Source organism: Tenrec ecaudatus, chromosome 10, assembly GCF_050624435.1.
Source record: "Tenrec ecaudatus isolate mTenEca1 chromosome 10, mTenEca1.hap1, whole genome shotgun sequence".
In the NCBI taxonomy this organism is placed as follows: domain Eukaryota; kingdom Metazoa; phylum Chordata; class Mammalia; order Afrosoricida; family Tenrecidae; genus Tenrec; species Tenrec ecaudatus.
The window spans coordinates 61,492,957-61,519,129 of NC_134539.1; the positions used below are offsets into that span (position 1 = coordinate 61,492,957).

The window sequence follows — 26,173 nt, forward strand, 5'->3', positions numbered from 1 at the left end:
CTACAGGGTCACTTTGAATCAGAATTAGCCAAAGGGCAGTTGGTTTGGAGTGACTGAACAATGTATTTGGAACACCTCGCCAGTACTCGGATACTCCATTGTACATTTTATAAGCTTTCTGCTATCCCAGAGTGCCCAGGAAAAGAATATAAGAAATTAGACATCTACTACATGGCAACTGTTCGGGTAGTCAACACACTAAGCCCATGGTTTTAACCACCATGTTCTTGTTTCATTCAGGAGGCAGGAACCATGAGACCTACCTATATCAAAGAAGTCCTATGAAGGCATTTTTTAAGTAGAGACTCGCTTCCCCATTTTATAATAGAAAAAGTAAAGTTCAGAAAGGTATAGTAACTTGCCTGGAGCCACAAAGCCGAGAAAGGCCTAAGTCCAAGTTGGTACCAAGCCTAATCAAGAGGCTTTTAACTTTGCTATGTCATTTATTATTTGTCTGAAAGGGAGTCTGGAATCGGCTAGTGCTGGTTCTGAGGCTGTTTGACTTTACATCACTCCTCACTGCTCTGTCTGGTTTGTGTAGAAATGAGGCTGACCCCATGCACATCGAGTTCCTAAAGCTCCCAGATCAGCAGGCTTCAAATGAGTGTCTGGCGAGAGATGAGAGGAGGGATGAAGGAGCCAAGTGTTGCCTCAGTGCCTCTCTGCTGCAATGGGTTATCAGGCAAAGGTGCACCTTCTCCATGACTCAGGAGACTGCTTCCCAGACCCACAGGCTCTAGCTGCAAATAACTGTGGTTCTTCTGCCTCGCTGAGCTCGGGATTACCTCTCTGCCCGCTTCTTGAGTCTCCGCTCCTCCATCACTTGAGCCATCATGTCTTTGCATTTTTTGCCCTCTAGTGTGAACACGTGAAGGGGTATGTGTGATCCTGGCTAGATCCAGCTGGATGTATCTGGGCAAAGGAGACACACTGGCAGCCTATGGGAAAGCCAAGTGATGGCTAGACTCTATGTCTCCAGACCACTTGTTGGTCAAACACTTCTGACGGGCCACACAAGAAATACTTCGGGGAAAGAATGCAATTTTCTTTTTCTGAGGCTTACAGCAATGTGATGGGGATAAATGAAGACAACTGGTATCCTAACTCCATGGTCTCAGAGCAAGAAGAATTCACCACTAACCATTACCTCTAGGAGTGGTTCCCAAACTATGTGGTGAAGAATACTATGTACATGGGAATGCTAATGGGCAGGCATTTTGGGGCAGGGGAGGGGGGGAGAGGGTTCTGAAAAAAATGTTGACTTAAACAAAATTATCCATGTTTCTTTAATGCTGGGTATTTATAATATAAATTCTAAATCTCAACTCTCAATATGCACATGCTAGAAAATGATACAAGCATTTGAAATCTTGGGGTCCGTCTTGACCCTGTAAGGCCTGACTTACCTCTGCCTTGGGCAATGGCTTGCACATGGTGAGAAATAAGACCTGGTCAACTGCTCTTAAGGACACCCAGGAGCAGAGACAGAAAATACAAAAAAGGACCCCAAGATTTCAAATGTTTCTATCATTTTCTGACCTCCATGGACAACAGTCAAGGCAAATCGCATAAAAGTTCTATTGGTAAGATGACTTCTATTAAATGAACTTTATGTTGTTTTAGCTATTCTTATGACAAAAACAACCAATTAAAATGTTTTCCCTAAAATCTGTTAAAAACCAACTCTCATTCACAGAAGCTTAGTACACGGATACACACTGCTGTGAGAAAATTGGCCACTAGGTGTCAGCCCAGGAAAAGGGGAGGGCAGGCTGCAGCACCGTGTTTTACTTTCATGCAATTACCACCATAAATATCAAATATTTAAACAACAAAATATCAGGCAATTAAAATGATCTATTAAAGGGATGTTTTTAAAAAGGTATCTAAAATTTTGACATTTCCCCTTTGCAAAATAGTTTATAAATGGTGTTAGTTTAACCTGCATTTGTCAAGAAACATTTGCACAGTTGAGAAATTGACTCCTATGAGAAAAGCAGCTCCGTTGTCTTCTGAAACGCCCTCAACGTGTGCGCAGCAGGGACCACATGGCAAGCACCGTGCGGCGAGTGGCCAGAGGAAAAAGCGTGGTTGCGAGGATCGGGCAGATGGAGGGTCAAATCCTGGCTCTGTCACTTCTTAGAAAGTAACCATCTTTCCTAACCTTGGTTTCCCTTGGGAAACAATGGGGTTATGCCACTCTTCGCATGGGGTGGGGTGGGAGGTGGTATGAAAAACGAGGGAATATAGGTAAGATCCCAGCATAGAGGAGATACTTGATCTTTTTTCTTTCTTAAGACGGCATCTTAATGAAGTGCAAGACTCGGTTTCAGCTCCTAGAAGGGTTATTGCAGGCCCTTTCGTTCCCCAGATAGTCAGGGGATGTGATAAGCACACGGGCCACTCCCTCCAGCAGCAGGCGTCCATGTCTGTGTGGAAGGGGAGCATAGGACGGCCTGTGCAGTCGTCAAGTATTTCTGAGAATTGCATCCACGCCCTGTAGAAAACCAGCTTGGCCATGGGGGGCTGGTGAAGAAACCTACAACTTTATCCTCTAATTAGCAATACCATCATCTTCTCCACAGAATGAACCCATCGACCTTCCGCAGGACGTTACGGAGACCAAACCCTGTTCTTGAGATGAGAGGGACAGTCTCACTACGTACATGAAGTCACACGTCACTGTCTTGACTCCAAACTGTCAAGTGCTACCACCACTTGAAAACAGGCCAGAAAGGTTCCTCTGCAGAGTTCCATTGAAAAAGAAAAAGAAAAAGTAAGCAAGCTCACTGGGCTTGAAAACACTGGTAACAGTGGCCATTTCTCTTTGCTGCTGCTTCCACAGAGATAAAGTACAAAATCAGCCACAAACAGATGCCACTTAGCCCATAATATACTCTAACGAAGGTTTGGTGATCTCACAAAGAGTGAGCCTCTCCAATCCCAACTGCCGACGGTAAGTTGTCATGCAGAGCCGGGCACACAGCGTGTGGTGTCAGTGTCTGTTACTCCTCTCAGTGCTGCGAGATAAAGCTGTGGACGGTTCTGCTTTTAACGGCCACGGACAGTGCACAATACTGAGATGGGACTACCCATCTTTCGGGTGCACAGCAGTGGAGAGAGACCAGGTACCACTCACTCCACAGATGTTTGCTGCTGGTGCTGCCAGATGCTGTCAAGCCAGCGACCCTGTGTACAATAGAATGAGCCACTGCCCAGGCCTGTGCCATCTTCACAACGGTTCTTATGTTTGGGCCCGTGGTTGCACCTGATGAGCTTACGAAGTCCCAGACCGAGAGGGGCAGTCTGATGTATCACATTTGGTCTCATCCTCTAGGAGCAAAGTGTGAAAGGGGCAGTTGGGGGAGGGGGATTATTAAAAGGAAACCAAGTTGACGCCTAGAATTTCTCCTGTATCGTCTAAGGCACCCGAACTGTATTTTATTTTTCACACATTTTAGAGCATATGGGAATTCCATTTCGATCGTATTCAGCGAGGCTCTTTGAAATCACTCAGTTAAGTTTGATCCGAGTGTTTAAGCGGGTTCCCTGCCAGTTCTCATCTTCTCTCACTGAAGGACCTACTTTTTCCTTGGGCAGTCAACTTCTTGAACAATGGTTCTCAGTTCAGCGAGCATTCCCGTGTGACTCTAGAGAGCCAGGAATTTCAACCCGTGTCCTTGCGGAACAGGGTCCCTGTGAGATGGCCAGCGGAGACTTGACTAACGCTGGTCTTTTTCAATAAGCAAACACACAAAACAAAAAGCTTGGATGAAATGGAAAACAAAGTAAAACCCCTCAATGGTATTTTCACTTGTGCATTTAAAAAACTTGACTCCAAGTGCACTTCTTCCTGTTAAACCTTTGGTCCCTCCCACTCCCACTTGTCTCTCAGGGCTGGTGAGCAATACCATGAATATCAAACAGATATGAAAGGAAATAGTTAGATACATGATTTCTTACAAGTCCTTCAAGTATTTGAGATACAAGCCATCCGTTCACAGCTAGTTGGAAAGAATTAAATAGGCTGAATTCCATTACATTTTGCATGGCTTCAAGTTCTCTGACAGTGGCTAAACACATAGGAAGACCACTGCTCCAGAATTGGCCGTCTCAGTTTCCTGCGGACCCTAGCTTTCCTCATTCTCTCGCTGTGGTGTTGGACATGGTGGCTTCAGACTCCTCGAATCCTTTGGAGCACCAGATGGAGGTTTAGACACGCTGGTGATACACCTTACGGGTGTCTGGGATCTGCTGCTAAGTGCAGGGCAGGGACCCACACCATCGAGGCTTCTTACTCCTTCCCACTTTGAGCAGGGCGCAAGCTGAGCCAGTCAGCTGAAACCTGGCTCTTTTTGACCTGTGGCAAGTTGGCACCTTTAATCAGGTTCTTGCACATGGACTCAAAAGGCTTGCGAACGTAGCATTTCAGAGTTTAGTTCACAAAGATGTGTTCTGGAGCACTGATTACAATATCAAAAGACGGGAAGCAACCTAAATGTCCACCACGAGAGTGTGGCTCTGAAGAGCATAGGAGCTGTACTTGATGAAATATTCTGCAGCTATATAAAAACGTACTGAGCGGGGGAAATGAACTTTTAGTTACATCTGATGGCAGCGACGCGAACGTTTCACACAGTAAAACAGAACTAAAGGGAACACACACAAGTTAGTTGGGGCTGTAGAGTTAGTGTGTTGGGACTGTGGTGAGATTTTATACTATTTTCTAAATGTTTCACTAATGGTTTTATTACGCTTGACTAAGAATAATTATACGGAAAACAAATCTAAAGAGTTATTATTGTCTCCTCCCCCCCAACCATGAGATCAACCCTATTACTCAACCAGATGATAAACATATATGGTGCTTTCCAACCGACCCCAGACAGCCTGTGCATTCATTCTGGAAAGCTAGGCTATCAACATGCTTTTATTGTAACTTCTCTGTCTGCCAGGGGTTTAGGGCAGATTAACATGAGGAAGCCGAATCATGTGCACTACCAAGGTTGGAAGGTGAATGACATCTGGATCCCCTGGCCAAATCTGTAAGCTTGGCCTCTTGGGATAGTTCACTGCATGCAAAGCCCCCTGTACTGCATTGTCTTACCAACACCAGGTTAGGGGTCCAACCCCCTCAACCCAGCATACGCTCCCCATGACCTGGGGGGTGTGTGTTCCCTTCATCTCAGAAGCACAGGCAACAGGTGGGTCCTGAGAGGGCCACACCAGCTGGCTGAATCACCAACTACCACGGCCACGGGAAGCACCCCAAGCCACAGATCTTGCGTTTTGATCGAACATTTACCAAGACCTGCAACGGGCTAGGCATGGGACTGAAGCACAGCGACACGCAATTTCTTAAGACGACTCCAATCAACCCTGTGAGGTGCTTCAGGTCCCTGGCAGGAGCTACAAAAAAACGAGAAACTCTGGATGGCAAATGGGATAAAATTAAAGCACCTACTGCTATTTTTGAAAGTACTTTAAAACTGAAGCCATTGTGCTATGCAAAGTCTTTCAAAGGGGGTGGGGGTGGGGGCAGTGGGTTCGCTTTATTCAGATTTCATGATGATAGCATTTTAAACAAAAGGCTGCGGTAAAAGTAAGGTCCTTTAAAAAAATCCATTCATCCTCTCTTTGAGGGAGGAAGGGGGACAGGCAAGGCAAATTCATGAACCACACCACTACCCACATCCTCCAAAAGTTGCAGTCTTCCACCAGGCAGAGAAAGGATTGTTGGTCTAGCAATTAAAATCATTCGTCTTTTATCCCCTTCTTGCCAAAAAGAACCCCAGCCCTAACTAGTTAATCCCTAGCACACACTGCTACTCCCAGAGTTGCCAGGCAACTGGCAGGAGGCGTGTCAGAGAGCAAGAAAGGCCTAAATAAATGAGCTGGAGCCTGGGCTGCGCTTGACATGGATAAAGGGGGCTTCTCTGAATGGGGCTGCCTGGCTGCTGTGGTTCTGTCGTCTCAGCCGCGAAGAACGAGTTGGTTGGCCAATATTGTTAAATATCTTGGGCTTTGCACATGGTATTCTCTCAGCTGATGGAAAAATGGGTCAAATGCCCTTAAGATTTGCAGATGCCGCTCCTCTATCGGGCAGCAGCCCCCTCTGAAGCCCTGGCAGGAGAGGATGCCACAGAGGTGTGCAGAACGGAGGCCAAGGTCACCCCCAGTCTCACTCTTTCTTCTGTCCTTCCATTTCCTTTGTCCACTGCTTCCATCTGCTCTTCCAGAACATACTCACTGATGCCTACTTTGTGCCATGGCCCGTGCCAGGCATGGGACGTGCGGAGGGAGCGCACGTCAGAACGCAGAGCGTGCAGAAAGCAGAACAAAGGCAGCTGGATGCAGGAGAGGGGCTTAGGGTCTGGAGGCAGGAGACCTAGGTTTGACTCTACTACTTACCAGACGGTAAAAGGACACTGAGGGGTGGTGGCCTTGCAGGGCAGTTGGGGGGATGACTGAGTTCGGGGAGTGAGCGTTGAATGAGCAGAGTCCTACCCAGGCTGGGAGGCCCCTGGGCAGGCAGGAGACTTGGCCGGGGCTGAATGCCCTTGACTTCTCAATTTCTTGGCCCCTTGGAAACAAGTTCTCTGGCTCTGAAGAGAGACACCATCCATGAGTGAGCATAAGGCTTAGCCCAGACAATGTGCAGAAGGCATGGCCTGGGCTGACACACAGAAGTGGGGTCCCCTTCCTCTCTCCTCCTAGGCCGGGGACAGAAATAAAGCTGAAGAGTCTCCCTGGCCAGCTGCAGTTTGAAATGTTTTCCGTTTAAAAAGTGAGGTATATAGAGAGAGAGGCAGGGAGAGAAGGCCAAAGCGTTCAGCATCTTTGGGGGGCTCTGGGCTCAGGAAGGGCCCCGCAGACCTCACCAAGGAGCAGTGGCTGGGCTCTCTGCCTCTCAGGCCAGGCTCCACCTCCTCACAAAAGCAGGAGTCCCCCTGGTGCAGTCCAGGCAGGATGGGGGCCCCTGTCAGAACACAGGGGATAACTGTGGGCCCTGGGTGGGCTTATCCGTCTCACCAGAAGAGGCTTCCACATCTCTTTTATGGAAGGGGAAAATGAGTGGCCAAGGAGCCAGAGAACCTACTGAAAGTCACAAGTTAGGAAGGAGAGGGTCGACAGAAAGGCATTCATTGGTCACATTTCCTCTTTAAAAAGCACACCCCTGAAAAAAAAGGAACACACCAAAATAAACCTGATTTTCCCGTAATCTGGATGCCATGACCCCACCCCACTGACTCAGGGTTAGCAGCCCAGCAACCACTGTGAGTCCACCTCTCTCTCTCTCTCTCTCTCTCTCTCTCTCTCTCTCTATATATATATATATATATATATATATATATATATATATATATATATATATATATATATATATCCATCTCTATCTCCCGCCCCCCCCTCCCTTTCTGGGCCTTTTATCTCACAGGGGTCTCTTCACCCTGAGCTTCCCATAGGTCTGCCACTACACACCAGGCCCTGCAATCTGCCGCAGGGGCCCCTCGCTACACTGAAACCTGGTTCTGGGTCGCCACCAGCTTTACCTCACCATGTGGGTGCAGGGCCTCCAATACACTTACTTCGCGGAATCTGCCTAGAGAAGTACTTCACGGTGCACCTGAACATTTATATGCAGATGAGCACCACAGTGCTGTGTGACATGGTGAAATGCTGATGGCACAAAGAGCAGTGTTAGGGCAAGGTGGGAGCTTTAGCACTGCTTCCAGAGCATGCAAGCCAAGAAATCTCTGGAGCAGAGCTAGGCAGTTCCCTTTTTAAAAGCCCCCTGCGTGATTCTGATCCAGCGCTGGGGCTGAAAACCACTGGAGACACCTGATAACTGTGATGCATCAAAAGAGTTTTTATTTGAAGTGAAAAAAATGTTTATGATATGCTAAAAGGCAAAAACAAATAACTGGAATGCTGGACTGATTTCCAAGGAATAGCTCAATTGTCCCAAAGAGAATAAAAAATTTTAAAACAGTACAAATGTGCTTGACAAAATGGATGCATGTTTGGATTGTGATAAGAGCTATATGAACCCCCAATAAAATGATTTTAAAAAATAGAGTTTTAAAGAACATGAAAAATCAAAATAACCTAGGACTGACAAATTCAGAGTATGCAGATGCTTTCAGCTATATAATTAAGTTTCAAATAAAATTAAAGGAGTTCATTATGCCAAGAAAAATTGAAAAACAAAAATGACTCAAAATCCCTAGGACCTGGGTGTAAAACATGCTGGGATGTAATTTTAATGCCAGTGATAGAATGATGGGTGTTTTCTCATTTTCAGTTCTCTGAACTTTCACATCTTCTTACCAAGAGTGAATGCTATTGCAATGACCAGAGAATGTACTAGAAGACAAAAGGTCCCTTCCCATCTCAGCACTGTGCTGCCTGCTTTCCTGATCAGGCTTACCTAAGACACCAACCTCAAACATGGTCATACGGCCACCCCACCTCGAATAGGACCTTGGTCATGTCCCACCCTGCCCAAGAACCTTACACTACCTAGAGGGTGAAGCAGACACTGCTAGTCCTCCAGGCAAGGCTCTGCAGAATTTGGCTTCTTTGCCATAGCACCAACCCACCCAAAGCCATTAGTGCGGACAAAATGGCATACTTGCTGGCCTTGGGGTGTCCTGCCTCCAAGCCTTAGCTAGCTCTGTTTACGCCCTTCTTTTTCCAACTCTACTTATCAGACACAGTTCAAGGTTGTATTTCTTAGAAGATGTTTTATGGCTCATCTGATTCTTAGAGATGTGGAAAGGATGGGTAATGGTTACTTCATTCTGCAGGTGAAGAAACAGTATGCTCAAGATGATGCAGCTAAGGGCAGTCTCTAAGCACTTTCAACCCAATGCCTTTCAGACTCAAGAGCAAGTACACCCTGAAACGCTGCGTGAGGAGCAACTGTGTCCAGATCACACTCACAGTGATACCAACAGACAACAGCCTCTGGAGTGTAGACACACACACACACACACACACACACACACACACAACACCCACCATGGAATGAATGTACGACTGCAAACTTCATGTCTGTCGAAACTCCCAGCAACCAAAGGATAGAACCGGGCCAGTTGTCTATTCCCCATTTTAGACATGGAAGAACAAGAGCACTTCCCTCGAATTACAGCACTTTCCAAATCGCTACTCAACTCTCACTGGCTTGGCCAAGCCCAGGTCACAAGCAAGAATCAGTTACATCTCTTCAAGACAAGCAGCGCATGGGGGACTTGTTTTAGTGGAAGGACTTTCAAAGACCGGAGGGAAGCATGTCTGGGGAGACAAAAAGGTGTGTCCTTTCTGTTAGGTGATCATGTAAACACGGCCTTGTCCAAAGCTGAGGCAGCCTAGGGAGAAAGGACTCGGGACCATAAGGAATTAGGGTGCTGCTCCCTGAGCACCCACCACCTGTAGCCCCAGTGATTTCTCCTGGTGATGGGAAAACAAGGCGGTTCTGACTCCTGTTTGTCAGACACACGGTGGAGTCCTGGCAGCAAAAACGCGTGAACAATGCACAACAGTGGCTTGTAAGCAAGTGCGTGTGACCGCAATTCTCTGTCACTTTCTACCTGAAATGCACTGCCAGGAGTCTACTCATCTTTTGGCATTTCATTTTATGAATAAAATGTAATGGACTAAAAAACAAAATCCCAAACCCAGAAACAAACCTCCTAGCCTACATACAGACTGTGTGACCGACGCTGGTCTGTTGCCCCTCACTCCGAGCAAGGTGAAGGAAGTAGCCTTGAGATCACCCTGTGCTCCTGAGGGAAAGGGCTACCACAACTCTGACACTTTCTGTCCACAAGAGCCTTCCAAAAGTGCATGGAAAATGGCATTTTCCCATTTTCCCCAGACCAACTGTTGCATTTTCCTCGGGCACGAGGCCTCGTAGAGGGGCATTAGAGGAAAGCTTCCCGTAGAAGCTGGGAGAGGCAGTGCTTCCTTTGGTTTCCGGGAGGACATGCGGCCCTGGTGTCCTCTACAAAGCAAGCAGGACCTGCGGCTGGGTCAACAGAGGCTCGGAGAGGTGGAAGTGCCTTGGAGGGGGGACAGCATTTTCTAGGATGCTCTCTGGCCATTTCCACCAGGACCACTGGCAGGGGCTTCTAAGAAGAGAGGCCCCAGGATGTCTTGTGTTTTCAAGAGTGGAGGGGAGGTCTCCTTAAAGGAAAAGGGCAATGGTACCCAGCAGGAAGAGCATGGACTTGGACGCCATCTGGTTCCTCCACTGGCTAGCAAATCACTTCTCTTCTTGAGCCCCAGCCTCCCCATTTGTGAAGTAGAGACAGCCCTTGGCTTCTCATAGGCCTATTGGTAATCCTCAATGAGAGCAGGTGTGTGTCACAGGCCGGTACTGTATCTCTCACAACAGTTGGCGCTCAGGCCGCCGGGAGTAGCCGGCTTGTTCATGATACGATGGCTTCTTTGAGCTACGAGGCAGGGCAAGGGGGAGGAGACTCGGCACCCTCTTCCACACATGCACAACATACAGCTTCTAGGTACACTCAACAACCAAGAGAATTGTGGTATTTCACATATAGCTACTATCCCTGCACCACGTACCATGCCACGAAGCTACTTACCGGCTCGATTTTCAGAGCATTTCGGTAGCAACCAAAGAAAGCAGCCTGGGCCTTGAGGAACGCTCTGGCCACACCATCTCCGGTGGTTGTGGAGACCTTCTTTAGCCTGTTCTTCAGTGAAGAAATCTGGTGACGAAGAGAAAGGCAGAACATGATGAGGGCAGGGCTGGGGGAAGATGGCTTTCCAAGGGCTAGAAGATGGCTTTGTGCGGCGATTGATGTGGTACCTCAGCTCCTGGGAGCAAAAATCCACCCAATAGAAGAAGAGTTTTAGAAACTTAAACGGATGCCACTCCCATTAGGGCATGTCTAATATTTTTTCCTTCCTTCCGCATCAACTCTGTGCCTGGTCAACACATTCACAGAACTTTTCTTTCTTTAATTCTTTAATCTTCCTGAGAGGATGGGATCGGTGTCTCCATACAAGGAGAGCCAGTCTCAGAGAGACTTCGGTTACAAACCCCAGAAGTAGCCAAGTTGGAAAACGGATTGCAATCTTAGTCTTCAGCGGAATGTGGCAGCTTAGAGACAGTGCACTCGGTGGGTGAGAACAAGGCAACGCGAGAACCGTGGCAATGTAAGAGAACGGGCAGACGCAGCGTGCAAGTGGAAGCCCTGAGGTCCTTATCAGGGGGCTAGAAATGGGGTGCAAAATTGTCTTTAGCGCCTCCTTGTGGCCAAAACCAAGAAGAAAAGCCGTGTGAATGCCTGGGCTCATATGCGCAAAACAAACAAACCAGTCACTCAATTGAACAGAGATCTTTTTTCTCCTGTGTAGACAATCTACAGCTGCCTTCCAATATCTGATACTGTCAGCAGAGCTAAAAGCATGGATCACTGACCTGCGGTGAACTGAGGGGCGCTGGATACAAGGGCGGGTCACAAGGTTCAAGGGGAATTAAATGAAAAGATAGTGGAATTTTCTACCAACTTTTTGAAGTCTCTTATATTTTAAAAATGATCCATGGATATTGTCTTTGTGACTAAGGTGTGTTTTTTAATTAAGTTTATTGAGATATACTCACATACCATGACATCCATTTATTTAATGTTACGGTTCAGTAGTTTGAGGCATTTACAGAAGGTTATACAACTGCAGGAGCCCTGGTGGTGCAGTGGTTAAGGTGCTTGATGGCAAACCATTCTGTGGAGAACGACGTAGCAGTCAGTTTCCATAGATTTACAGCTTTGGAAGCCCAATGGCCTCTAGGGTCCTTATGAGTCAAAACCAAGTTGATGGCAATGAATTTGCTTTATTTTAAACCATCAGTATTATAGGATTCCAGAATACTTTTGTCACCCCAAAAGGAAACCCAATACTCACTGTCAGTCACTCTTGTTCTGCCACCACCCCCGCTGACTCCCCATTCTGGGCATCCACTAATCTCTGTTCTGTCTCTATCAATTTATCTATTTCAGACATTTTGTTCATAAATCATATGCTTTGTGTGTGTGTGTGTGTGTGTGTGTGTGTGTGTGTATGTGTGTGTGTGACAGCTTTCTTTCACTCGGTACAATGTCTACCAGGCTCATCCATGTTTGAGTACGTATTAGCACTTCATTTGCTTTTCTGGCCAAATAATATTCCATCACATTGATATACCATATTATATTTATCCATTCATCAGTGGGTGGGCAATTGGCTTATTCACACTTCTTGGGTATCGGAAATAATGTTGTCATGAACATTAATGAACATTAATGGTGGAGATGGGAGTGAGTTCGAGGCAGTGCCCAGCCCCCAATAAACCATCAGAAGTGTCAGCTGAGTCTTGCAGAAGAATGTCCTGGCCATTTGCTTGGACTGTAAACTGAGTGAGGGTGGAGTGTTGGGGCTCCCTGATGTGCAAGGTGGACAGAGGGTGTTGGCCACTCCACTTCTGCACACAAAGAGGCCACAGAAAAGAATGTCCCTCCCAAAGCAGTTTGGGGTCTGTCTCAACACCTGGGTATAAAGAACTGACATATCGTGACACCCCTGCCCTGCACCTTTCCCGGACATGAAACTCCAATGCCACCATGATGAGACCTCACAGTGGTCACGAACAGTGTCAGGCTCAGCAGCTGGCCAGCCTCTGCCACAGACGCTCCACTTGGAATGAAAATGTGAAATAGAAACATGTTTTATTTAAATGTTAAAAACTATCGTCCACCCCCAAATAATAAAAAGATCTCACCCTTCCTGGGAACTAAGGTGACATTTCCATCCACCGAATTGGCACAAGCCAAGGTGGTTCTTCCTCCCGCTCCTCAAAGGCCTTGGGCCACCTGTGCTGCAGATAATTCCTCACTTAACCTGCCCGGCCTCTTTCATTCAGGAGGTGTTTAATTACCTCGGATTCACTAGCTGGGCTTCAGGTGAGCCTATCCTAATGGCCTCATTACCATCTTACACAAAGAAGTAGTCACCTGATTGTAACTTAGCAAATACTGCCTTCCTGCTCCCCCAGCTGGTCTGCAACCAGCCACGTGGTCCTGGGCTCTGGGTGCCCTCGCCACCACTTGAGCAGAGACTTCTGAAGGCCTCACCTCACCCCTCAATATGTGGACGCCTTTTGTCTTGACCTTTCAACACTTCAAACTAGAGACCTCAAGTATGTGAGCACCCGATAGCTGGGGATAGCAATGTGTCTTTTAACTGAACGAGAGGCAAACGGAAGGTTTCAACCCCCCAGTCATGCATCCGTGTAAAGCTAACTCACCTTGAGCATTGCTGGGGCACTGGTCAAATCGTTCACAGTGGGTTTATTGGGGTCTAGAACTTGGGGTAAGAACTCCCTTAATCAGGTATCACAGGAGGAAACAAAGGAAGAGGGTTCAGAATGGAGTTCAGCCTCTCTCCTGGAAGCTCCCCATCTTGTCCTCCGTGTTCCACCTTGGTTACCTGCACATCCACTGGATGGTCTCTTAGGCCAGATATAGTCACAAGGTAGCTGTATTCCAGCTTTCTTCTTCCCTTTCCACAACCATTCATCACATCTTATCAAGATCACTACAAACATGCCCATGATCTTGACTCTGTGCTGGTCAGCTCCATCCTTCAGCTCTGACCCAGAGTGGCAAAGCCATTTCCTAAACAGGCTCCCTGCATTCTGTTTCTCCTCCATGCCATCCACCCACAGCAGTCCTGGATGACTCTGCAAAGTTCCAATCGGATCCCTCTCTTCCTTTGTTCAAAACCTCTTCCATTATTACCTTCAAAAAAGGCAATGCCTTCCATGATGCACACCTCCTGACACGATCGCTGAAGACAATTGTGTGCATAAGCAAATGTGGTGAAGAAAGCTGATTGTACCCGGCTATCAAAAGATATAGCATCTGGGGTCTTAAAAGCTTGAAGGTAAACAAGCAGCCATTTAGCTCAGAAGCAACAAAGCCCACATGGAAGAAGCACACCAGCCTATGTGACCACGAGATGTTGAAAGGATCAGGTATCAGGCATCATCAGAACAAAAAATCATATCATTGTAAATGAGGATGAGTGCAGAGTGGAGCCCCAAAGCCCATCTGTAGGCAACTGGATACCCCCTTACAGAAGGGTCGTGGGGAGGAGACGAGCCAGTCAGGGTGCCGGGTAGTAATGATGAAACATACAATTTTCCTCTAGTTCTTAAATGTTTCCTTCCCCCACTATCGTGATCCCAATTCTACCTTACAAATCTGGCTAGACCAGAGGATGTACACTGGTACAGATAGGAACTGGAAACACAGGGAGTCCAGGACAGATGATCCCTTCAGGACGAGTGGCGAGAGTAGTGATACTGGTAGGGTAGAGGGAAGGTGGGGTAAAAGGGGGAACCGATGACAAAGATCTACACATAACCTCCTCCCTGGGGGATGGACAATAGAATAGTGGGTAAAGGGAGATGTCGGACAGTGTAAGATATGACAAAATAACAATAATTTATAAATTATCAACAGTTCATGGGGGAGGGGGAGGGAGGGTGAAAATGAGGAGCTGATATCAAGGGCTCAAGTAGAAAGCAAAGTGGAAAGAGAATGATGATGGGAACAAATGTACAAATGTGCGTGACACATGGATGGATGGATGGGTTGTGATGAGTTGTACGAGCCCAAACTCCTCAGAGCAGTCTGAGAGAGATTTCTCCCTCTGCCACAGTCAATGTTGTACCTGACCAACAATGAACTGCTCAGAATCCAGAAGCATGCACAGCCTCTAATCCCTACCAAGCTGAAAACCTCGAGATACCTCCTGGCCCTTCCTCTCCTGCTTGGGAACAGCTAGTCACCCTTTGAAAGCCACGCCAATGGCCTATCAGCGAGCGCCTGTTAAATACACGATAACAAAAGCTCACAATGACGTGCTGGCGAGTTGCTTAAAAAAACAACCGTGAACTGGCCTGAAAAGATGTGCATCAAATTCTGTCCAATAGGAAAAGACTTCAAGCTGTACAGCAGGAACCGTTTACAACTTACAGATATGTGCATTTATAGACAACAAGGGCATTTCGTTCTGTGGTACCGAGTCGCTCTCAGTTGGAACCGACTCAGTGGCACCAAACCACCACCACAGCACCCTTATGACCAACACCCGCTGCCATCACGTCCATTCTGACTCATACGACAGGGCAGAACGATCCTCTGTGGGTTTCCAGGACTAGAACTATTCCTAGGAATAGAAAGCCTAGTCTTTCTCCCGAGGAGCGGCTGGTAGTTTCAAACCGCTGACCTGGTGGCTAGCAGCCCAATCCACAACCACGCCATCACCAGGGCTCCTGTCATGTGTACGTACATAGTAAAACCTGGAAAGGCCATGCAATGCTCTTTAAGCAGGCAGGGGTACTTTGGATTGTGCACACGTTTGGTTGTTTTGGTTGTCCTTTATCAAAAAGCATATGTTACCTTTTATAATAAAGAATTAATAGGAGGTATTTGTCTTTAATCATCACATTCAGTCTTGCTTTGGGTGAAGGGAAAGAAGGAATCCAGATGGCCCCCCGCGTCTGTGAAGCCTTCGCTGGCTCTGAGGCAGGGTTAACGATGCCCTGTCCAGCCCCCTCGGACTGCGTGGGGGTTCTGTCTTCAGCCACAGGTCTGCTGCCTCTCCTGCTAGACCACCATTTCCAGAAGGTCTGGCAATCAGCCCAGGCCTGCCCCAGCCAGAGGCTCCGCACTTGCTGCTGACTGAAAGTCCAGATGAGTGAAAGGCATTTCCAGGAGCTGAGCCTCTTTGCTTGAAGAAATAGCCAAGGCCGCATTCTTGAGAGGACCAGGGACTGAACATTTGAAGAAACTAGTGATTAGTGGTATCCGTCTAGCCACTTTCTGCAGAAGGCCATTGTTACGATGAAGCCAAAATTGCAAGGAAAATGACCCTCTGCATTCTTAATGCGTGCAAGCAAGCAACCAGACCTGCCTTTCACAACCGCCACCACAATCCAACATGTCTATTTAAGAAAACCATGCAAAGGGGTGCTTACACTGTATGCATCGGCATGCTATGGCTTACTCCTTAACATGACAAGCCACTTACATGCCTCCCGTCCCATTAGAATTGAAAATGACCCTTGCAAACATACTAGCAGCACTTGACAAGCATAGGTTTATTTCTTTATCACTTGGTTCTGATGTGGGGAGTGGGCAGGGAGAACTAACGGTGGCATAGTATTCCTGGCTGCCTTCTTATCCTCACTTCTTTCCCTCAGTTCTGGGACCTTCATATCTTGCAGGGACTTTCCTCAGCTCTGGGGGTAGAGACTGAAGTCCTCGCTTGCCTTCCAGGAAGGCCCTGCATGAGTTACAGAGACTGCTGTGAGATGCACGGCTCCTGCATCCCCTCCATGTGTTTGGCCATGCCGCTCTAAGCTCCTGTCCCACTAGCTTCCTTCACAGGCCCGGATCATTTGATGGGCCAGCTCTCTGTTTGGAAGCACTCCCTTGCCTAGAAGTCAGCACTGCTCAGCAGAGCCTTCTGCAAAGACGGGAACCCTCTATTATCAGCACGGCCCAAGGGCCCAAGGTGGTGACTACTGGCCACAGTGGCAAGTGAGCACCTGTCATGCAGCGACTGTGGCTGGAGGAGTGAGTGTCAATCTTTCTTTCACAGTGCATATGGGTAGTGGCTACTCTACTGGCTAGGAGGGGATCCTGGGCCAATCCTCACTCACTCCTCACACCTCAGTGTGATGATCACTTCCTCAGTCTCCTCCCAAGACTAGACCAAGGCGCATCCGTTACACTCTCCCATTGCCCTTTTCTTTCAGAGCCTCCACAATGTGTGAAGGTGCATTTTGCAAGGATCCAGCTCTGCCCGCCTCTTCTTTGAGTTGGAATGGTCTGTGGTCATAGGGACCACGTCGTGCTCAGCACAAACCCTCAACTATGGACACAGTGCTTCTAACAGCCTGGCTCAGGTCAGTCTACAGCAAGAGGTCCCACTTCTCAACCACGGGAAGTAACACTTACTGCTGAGTGTCAGAATTGGAACTAAAAGATGGTTTTTGTTTGTTTTTTTTAATAAATTATTTACCCACAGCTGGGGAAGAGCAATTGAACCACACTTTCCTGTCTCTTCTCTTTAAAAAATGGCCCTTAAGACCTGAGGCAAGTTGAGTCTTCCTTTCCAGAAGAAACCAGACATCAGGATTTGCTCTACCATCCCCTGGGGAATGTCTGGGTCTGGCGAGGGGAGAAGGGATTCCTGACTTATTTTTCCTTGCTCCGAGGCAAGGGAATGTTGGCTTCTTGTTACCTACCTACCTGTTGGCAAAGGGACTGGCCCCAGGAAATCGACTTAGGCTTTAGGTGGTTCTTACCTCAAAGCTGAAGCACAAAGTCTTTGTTTTTAAAGGGAACCCCTGTCCATTCTCTTTCCTAGTAATTACTTCAGGGAAAAACCAGGGATTCACCAGGAGAGAGAAGCAGGCACGAGGATTTATCAAGCACTCTCCTCAGTCCCCAATGCCATGGCAGGTATCTCCACACACACCATTGTATTAAACTTTCAGAACAACTGGGTTAGGTAGGGCAGTTACCCCCTGAGGTAGTTAGTTTATTGTGCCAACCTGGCCGATAAACACATGTGGGGTTAATTGAAGAGTGGAGAGCTAAATGGGTCGGTGAGCCTCGCCTTTTGGGTCTCTTGCTTTGTGATGGTCAGACCAGGGGGCAGTTGCCTTAGCCAGGTAGGTCCCTGCTTCAGCTGGCAAGGCTCACTTCCTGCAAGACTTCCTCAAGGAGAAGCAGCATGGACCGACCTCGATGCTGCTCTAGAAACTGGAGCAGCCGTGTGGAGACCCCTGCCAGCACTGAGATGCTTACACGCTCACTGATTTGGCTTTCCTCCTACAGTCAGTGTCATAGTGTGTGTTTTGTGGGATGGAGGAGGACTTTGTGGATTGCTGTCGGACATATGGGTTAATGTTGGACTCGTGGGCTTGGGCAGCACTGGGTAAAGACTTGCATTTTTCTATCTAGTCATAAACCTCACCATCCTTCAAATACTTAAAAAAAATTTTGGCCAGAGGAAGTGAAATTTCCGCATAAAACAATTTAGCTCTACCAGCACCCTACACACACACACACACACACACACACACACACACACACACACACACACGTACACCCCACACAAATTAATGTAACTAGATTTTCCTGCCTAGCTGAAGGATGGTACAAGATCTTAACTCAAAATAAACACACACACACACACACACACACACACACACACAGAGTCTTAGGTGGGCTCTCAATAAAAAGATGACCTCTAACCAAATACATGTATGCAAGCATGCATGTATATACATACATATATACATACGTACATGTATCCTGGGGAGAATTTTAAAAGAAGGGTCCTCCCCCCACCCATACTTCTGGCAGTTCAGGTTTAAAGGTCAGATTTAAACTATCACCATGTTTCGCAATGCAATCTGTGCAGTGCCGCGTAATGAAATGGTTCAGTAAAGGTGCTTGTGGAAATTCTTTTAATTAGGTCTAAGGCTTTTCAGTTGTCAACATGAATAAACCAAGAAGCATTCTCTTGCAAACACAACCCACAGAATAAAAATGTAAGTTACCCTTGAAAAAACAGAAATGCCACACTTATAAAGGGAAGTTATACATGGTGTGTGTGCGTGCGCATATGTATGTGTATGTGTTTATGCATGCATGCAACATAGCCTCCACTCATTAAACACAAAAAACAATGCCTTTCAATAAGACATTGAAAATTAAAAAGAAACGGAGTGCTGTATTCTTAACGAAGTAGAGCACTACTGCTCAGTTTTGCTAAAAGGTACTTGGACAAAGACTAAAGTTAATCATAGCTCAGGATGATTATTAAGAGACTAATAACTTTCTTGATGAGCAAATGTTACCTTTCCATTGAAATATAATTAATTCTCCAGATCAGCGATATCTTGGCCAGACAAGTGAATGCCCTAGGTGACTCCTGAAAACGCTCACGACACCGATTAAAAAATGTTCCAAAGTGCACGTTTGCCTTCAGCATCACTATCTGCGGCCCAGGAGATGAATGCATCGTAGCGGGAACATCAGGATTCCTGTTTTTCAAAGCTGTGTTGAAAAACAAAACCACTTAGATTTTGATTTTTTTTAAAGTCATTTGTTCAGAGCTGAGTCTAGGGATTAGAATTCACAAAATGAAAACTGCAAGAAAGTGGTGGGCTGCTCGGGGAAGTAGGATTAGAGGTACACTGAGCTTTGATGGAGAAGGCAACATTAAGTAAACTACTGCAAACACTAACTGGAAGTCAGGCTTGGATGATGTTCTGGACTGAGTTGTGTGCCTCCACCCCAAATCTACGGAAGGCCAGCAGTTTGAAACCACAAGTTTCTCTAAAGGAGAACAGCTCGGAAACATACAGGGACGCTTCCCCCCTGTCTGATAGAGTCACTCTGAGTCAGTACTGACTCAGTGGCAGTGAGTCTGGGCTTTGTTTGGTTTGGATAGCAGTGGTTATAATCCGGTTGGGATTTTCTCTATTATGTGAGTGTGGCAGGATTAGCATAGTGTTTCTCTTATCTCATAGGGGTAATCTCCTTTCAAATACAAAAGGGATTAGACAAACTAGCAAGGCACAGATGGGTGAAGCGAGACAATCCCAGAGCAGAAGCTCAGAAGAGACCACACCCTGCCTCTAGAGCAGACTGAAAGAATGTCTTCCCTTAGACTTGCCACCCTGAACTTGCACTTGCAGCCTCCTACCGTGGGAGAAAATACATTTCTCTTTGGTGAAGCCATCCACTTGTGGTACTGCTGTTACAGCAGCGCCAGATAACTAGGACAGATGGTGGCAAAGGTGGCACCCTGAAAACTGATTTTTGAGACTTGAAGGGTAACGAGTGACCCACGGTGGCTCACATGGAGCAGGGGGTTCACGTCATCATTAGTCAACGCATGCCTAGTGAACTGCGAGCCCGAGCTTACAACCCACCGCACTGCTCCACTCTGGGTTCACGCAGACCAGAGTTCATATCCTGACTCGGCTGCTTACTATTAGTTGAATAACCTGTTATGAAGGCAAGTTAGTTACTTAACCTCTTTTCTTCATCAATCAAAAGACAAAGTAGGCGCCCTCCAACTTCCTTGAAGGATTACGGAGTGCCAACGTCAAGATTCTCAAAGCTGTGAGCACAGTACGTGGCACACAGTAGGGGCCTAATAGATGGTGATTATTCTTCTACACTAGCCCAAACGCAAAGCCAATTCTATACAAGCTATTATTTTAGCATCAAAAAGAAGAATGTGCTCACAATTAACATTTTTTCCAGGGCATCAATAACTGAAATGTCACTCATTATGCTGAGCCTAGTGGATTTATTTAGTGACCCAAACTTGGGGTGTGTTTGGGAGCTAATGAAGTACTTGATGTTTACAAAGATAAAAGCCGGATTTGTCTCTGCAGCAATCCTGGGCTGAGTGGATATAGATTTCCATGCTTAGGGACACAGCCAGGCCAGATCCATGGTGGAGCACATGGATACATCTGCACAGAGCAAGAGATTCCCCCAAGGGGCTCCAAGCATCTCCACCTCCTCAGGAGAGAAACACACACACACACACACACACACACACACTCTCTCTCTCTCTCAGGGGGGTGGGTAGGAAGTGTATATAATAGAAGTGTTTCACAGTGTCCCTGCTGTGATGAACAACTTGATCCACTTACAGTTCCAAACACATGATGCATAAAAGAGCTGACAGAAATTCAATTCTTGCAAAGAAAAGCATCTGCTCTCTAGTGGAAACGGCCAAATATTAAGCAGTTTTAAGGCAGGGCAAAGACCGAGAGGAGCACACTTCATTATCTAGATAGCGAGAGTAAAGCAATGCAGGGGATTACAAACCACGGAGAGTAGCCGAGATTCCAAGCATTAATTACCTGGAGTAAAATGATTCAAGTTAAATCTTTGTTACGACAAATATTAAACCCAGCTGTGTTTACGTAGCAGTTGTGAAAAAGAAGAAAAAAGAAATCCGTGTACAGGATCTGTGAGCTCTGCCAGTTAATTGAATTTGCTGGCAGCTCTTCTCTGCCACGAGCCAAACATCCTCAAAGATAAAATGTAGCTTTTAAACAGACCTGGGGAAAACGGAATCAAGAAATTCCAACCAATAAAACACAACGCTTTACGGGTATAAAAGTAAAGTAAAATTCAGTAATGAAAGGAAGTCTCTTAAACATTTACTGCATTCCAGAGCTCGGAGCTGCGGTTTATTGCTGAGGTCTCTTCTGATGTCCCAGTGCTCCTGCTCCAGCGTCTTTAACGAAGCCCCATAAACTGACAAATCATACACACACGCTCAGGGCAAGGCTCAATGGATCACAAGGCTCCCTCCCTGCATCGCATGACATTTACAAGTCATTGAGTGGACATTGTCATCAAGAGTGCCCCAGTACAGCACCGAGCCTTACAGACAATTCCTTAAAACCAGAGGGGTGACCGAGCCCTGGGAATACTCACAAGAATTCTCTTTAGTCAACTGTCTCCTGACCCCAAGGCCAACGCCAGTGAATTTGGAGTGGGGAGAGCTTTGGTTAGATTCTTTGGAAGCAAAAAGAGGTTAGAGTCAGCTCTCTGGTCTTGGTCTGGTTGAAGTGGGCACCAGCCCAGAGATCAGGGCTTATAGTAATGCATATCTTATCACACCGTTTCTCGGGGTTTAGAAGTCGCTGCCGATTCTCCACTGCCCAAAACGCGCAGTCCAAACTTGTTCCTATGACTGAAGGCCATTCCTAATCTGCTCTCTCCTGTCTACTTCTTTGGCCTCATCTTTTGTCTTTCCCAAACCACATACCCATGTTCCAGCTGTGCTAAATGATTAATCCCCAGCCACACATGGTACACTTTTGTTCACACCTCCAAACTCCCTGCATCCCACTTCCACCTCCCAGTCTGCAGGTCTCTCCTTTACCAGGAACAGTGATGGTTTCGTAGACATCCTGATGTCCTTATGGCCAGACAAATGAGCATGCACCCCAACACAGTGTCTGAACAAAGGATGGATGCGTAACCTCCACTCCCGAACTACTTTAGCTGGTGGGAAGTCCAAGCACACAGGAGAGCAGCAAGAGCCAATGCAGGAAAAGTAGGGTCATATTTGGGAATGTGAATTTTAGTCGGAGAAAAAAAAATCAGGAACCATTCAGGTTTTAAATTGGCGAAAGGCCATGTTCTGGAATATCCCTTTGTTTATAGCACAAGAATAGACTGGGAATGGAGGGGTGGGGTAAGACTGACAGTTTACTTTTAGTAATTCTACTAATCAGCATGTGATCACACTGAGAATAAGGTCTGAGTCTTACCATCTCTGTATCCATTACACCCAATATAAAGCCTGACACAGAGTAGGTGCTCAGGAAGTGCTTATTGGATGAATACACATTCTATTAGAGCCTGTTAACAATATATGCATTCATGTGGCAGAAGAATTAACTCCACAAGGTCTATACGCACAAAGATTCCATATAAATACTCTATGTAATCATAGCTGCCCGTGTCTGTAGTTGGTACTTCCTTTTCCTGTTGTGACTTTCAGAATGGGTACTACGTAGTTTACTGTTTAGACATTTCCCTACAGGACAGATTGTTTAGGCCAGACAGCCTGCTTGTACAGTCTGCAAGGACTTACTCCCTTGCTTCGGGATCAAATACATGCATGTTGACGCACAAAGCAGAGGTCCCCCAGCAGCATCTCTGGAGTCGTATGGTTCTGGGGCTTTAGAGAAACATGGCACTAAGAAGAAGTTACAGCCAGTAAAGCCTTCAGTGATAGCCTAGCAAGAAAGGCCACCTCTGAGCAGGTCTTGCTCTCTCTAAATGGCATGCAAAAGAGGAGAGGCAGGGAAATGACTCTGGGGTATACTGGAATCTGGACCCTTTTGAACTACCTTTGCCTTCCAACTTCCAAAGACAGCTAAATGGAGTGATTTCTAAAGCTCAAATGTAGTAGAAGTTGGTTGCTCCTGAGGTCACACTAAAACACAACACCCGCATTCATTCAGTAAACATTTCGGAGCATAGATTCATTTGGGGGACAGATGAGGAGGTGTGTAAAGAACATTTTTTGGTTCTTGTTCTGCAGGAGAACACAGACAGAAACGATGATTCCAGTATAGCAATGGCCAGTGCGGTGCAGGCCTGGAGCGCTGTGGCACACGCTTTGAAAATACAATGGAGACAGTAGCGAACTAAGGGCGGGGCGGGCGGGGGGGTGGGGGGGGCGGCAAGAAGATTCAATTCTAGAAAACTGGTTGGACTCAGAAGTCACCAAAGGCATGGCACGTACTGAGGAGACAATTGCCAACCTTCTAGTTTTGTCCAATGAAAAAGAAGCGCAGGTTTGAATCACGTGCTGACTCTAACACAAATTCCATGGGCACTTACCATTATGGTTGTATTTTGATGAAAACATTAATAGTATACATGTGAAAGTACTTTTCAAAAGTAGGTGCTAACTATCATATACTGATCATGATGAAATGGCTGCCACCTTTTGGGGGGTGGCAGTATCTAAAAACATGAATCAAAAGCCTTCATATTTTGCCTACTCATGATTCAGTGGTTCCACTTTGAGGAAGCCATCCAGTCACTCACACTGTTGGGTAAAATAATATAAGGCTAAAACATTTCGGGAAGAAGATCAGACAGATGCATGTGGTAAATACCCAGGTGGGCTGCCAACCAAAAGCTTGGACGTTCAAGCCCACCTGGGAGTGTCTTGGAATAGCAGTTCTCAACCTGTGGGTCGCAGCGCAACCCCATTGCAGGCTGAACGGCCTTTTCACAGGGGTCTCCTGATTCATAACAGTAGCAAAATTACAGTTATGAAGTAGCAACAAAAATAACTTTAAGGTTAGGGGGAGGGTCACCATAACACGAGGTAGGTTGGGAACCACTGTCTTGGAAGAAAGACCTGATGGGCTCATGCTGCAACCCCGGTCGCTGCACAGCTCTACTCTAATACATGTGGAGCTGCCACAAGCAGGAACCAGTGCAGTAGCAACTGGCTTCTCTAGCCACACTGTGCACACACGCTCAACTGCAAACATTTTCCTAATTAAAGTGGGCACAGTATATCAGTGGTTTAAACATTTCTAAAAGGTGATAGAGTATATTTTACTTTGTAAACCCATAGGAATGTATTTACAATTGAAAAGCCATGGAACAATTCTTACTCATATTATATATAATCCACTTTGATCTTTTCTATTGCACCCTATTAAAAATGATCCACTAAATCGATTTCATGATTCATTAACAGGTTACTACTTGCAATAGGAGGAATACCATTTTTAGGTTGGTACAGTAAAATCACTTTGGCATTTAGTAATCACGGCCAACTTGGCACTTAACAAGCACAGCAAATTGCAGTTTGTTGCGCACTGGCTTTCTCCTCTTTCTTCAGAAAAGGCCCTCTGATTTCAGAAATCTTTGCTTTTCCGAATACTGCACAAAGTAGACAGTCAAATGTCGAATAAATAAACAAACAGGCTTCCCAAGGTCTGCTGTTGAGCCCAGATAGCACAGGCAGCCCATTCATCTCGGCATTCCACAAACATTCACCGACTGCTCCTTTGAAGCATGCACCGTGCCCGGGCTGGGTCCACAACCACGTGGAGTCCAATGCATGGTAGAGGAAAGGGTTATGTACATAAAGATTATGATACTGTGAGTACTACTTTTTTAAGGTATGGAAAGAATGTGATTGAAGCCCGGAGGAGGGAGTAATAAACTGTGAGGGGGAGAAAAAAATGTGGCTGCACATGACAAGTGACACTGGGGTAGCATCCTGTTGGACAAAGAAGTTTCGCTGGATGGAGACTGAAGAACATTCTAAGAGGAGGCGAGAGCATGAACAGAAGCAGGGATGTGAAAGAGCGTGAGGCATCTGGAGACTGGGATCATTCTGGATGTGGCTGGGAAATGTGGCATGGGAGTTCAGACTGGATGCTGGCTGGGGTTAGCTTCCAGCTTGTGAAGAAGCTTAGATGTCACTCAGAAGGACCGGCAGTGTCCTACTGTGGACTGGTGCATTTTTAGTGCTCCTTAAAAACTCTGCTTTTCCTCAGCACCAATGCATACTGTACTCAATGTTGTTTATATCCCTCTCGAAACCTCTTGAATATCCCTCAAACATTCTAGCTAGGACCACCTTTACGAAGTTTTAAAAATGGATCGCTAAATTATTTGTGATTCACCCCACCCTCAAATAATATAGAGAAGACAGAGAAATTAAAGTCTTGGAGACAGTTTAGGTACAGTTTAGTGAAAAATATAGAATATAAAATGGTATATGTACAAGTATAGTTTCCAAGGTTGCCTATATTCTTCACAACCATAATTTTGAGTGGGTACACTCTACTAAATAGCAGCAGGAGAGGGTACCTTATCCCCTTCCTAACTGGACATTTAAATTATTTCCAATTCGATGAACACAAACAAGGTTAGTAGGTGAGGGGGCTTTCCTCATTCAGGTGATTTGCCAGATATAAGCCTACAAGGAGAACAGTGGGGTCAAAGGAAAGAAGCATTCTGAAGACTTATCACGCATATTTGCCATAGAAAACTTGCTTTCAAAGAACACCAGTCAGGTTACTAAAACCATATGGTGAGAGAAGGGAGAGGCTAAGTAGATGGTAAGGGATTCCACATATATGTTCACATATAAAAGCTTTTAAATTGCAGGCCAAGACCAATGAGAAAGGGCCCCCACTGAACAGAGCATCACTGGGAAACTGGAAGAGTTTATGTTTGCTGTTATGCAGCTTCTCAAAAGCTCTCCAAACTCGCCATCCACTGAGTAGCACATACTTAAGGCTCTTGAAGGAACAAGAGATGCTCTTTAACCTTATGATAGGAGCAGAAGAGGAGTGCTTGGTGAAATGGCTGTGGGGGGAGTGCAACTATGTTCTCTATATCAACGTGGGCTAGAGACAAACACGAATCCTGTGACTAGGTCTTCAGAGTTGGGGGGGGGGATGACATATTCTTGTCATGGTCCCCCTCCAAAACCTACTGCCGGGGAATGATGCTGTTAGTGAAAGCGATTCACCTAGGAGTTTTACGGAACCCAT

At 46.4% G+C, this 26,173-nt stretch overlaps 1 protein-coding gene across 13 annotated transcripts in view; it reads right to left on the reverse strand.

Moving 5' to 3' along the window:
* Positions 1–26,173, reverse strand: part of DENND1A (DENN domain containing 1A) — a 598,491-nt gene that overhangs the window by 161,528 nt on the left and 410,790 nt on the right. For all 13 annotated transcript variants that reach the window (XM_075560476.1, XM_075560471.1, XM_075560469.1 and 10 more), the window contains one exon: positions 10,611–10,736. In XM_075560476.1, coding sequence (XP_075416591.1) covers positions 10,611–10,736 — 126 coding nt within the window. The remainder of the gene's footprint in view (positions 1–10,610; positions 10,737–26,173) is intronic.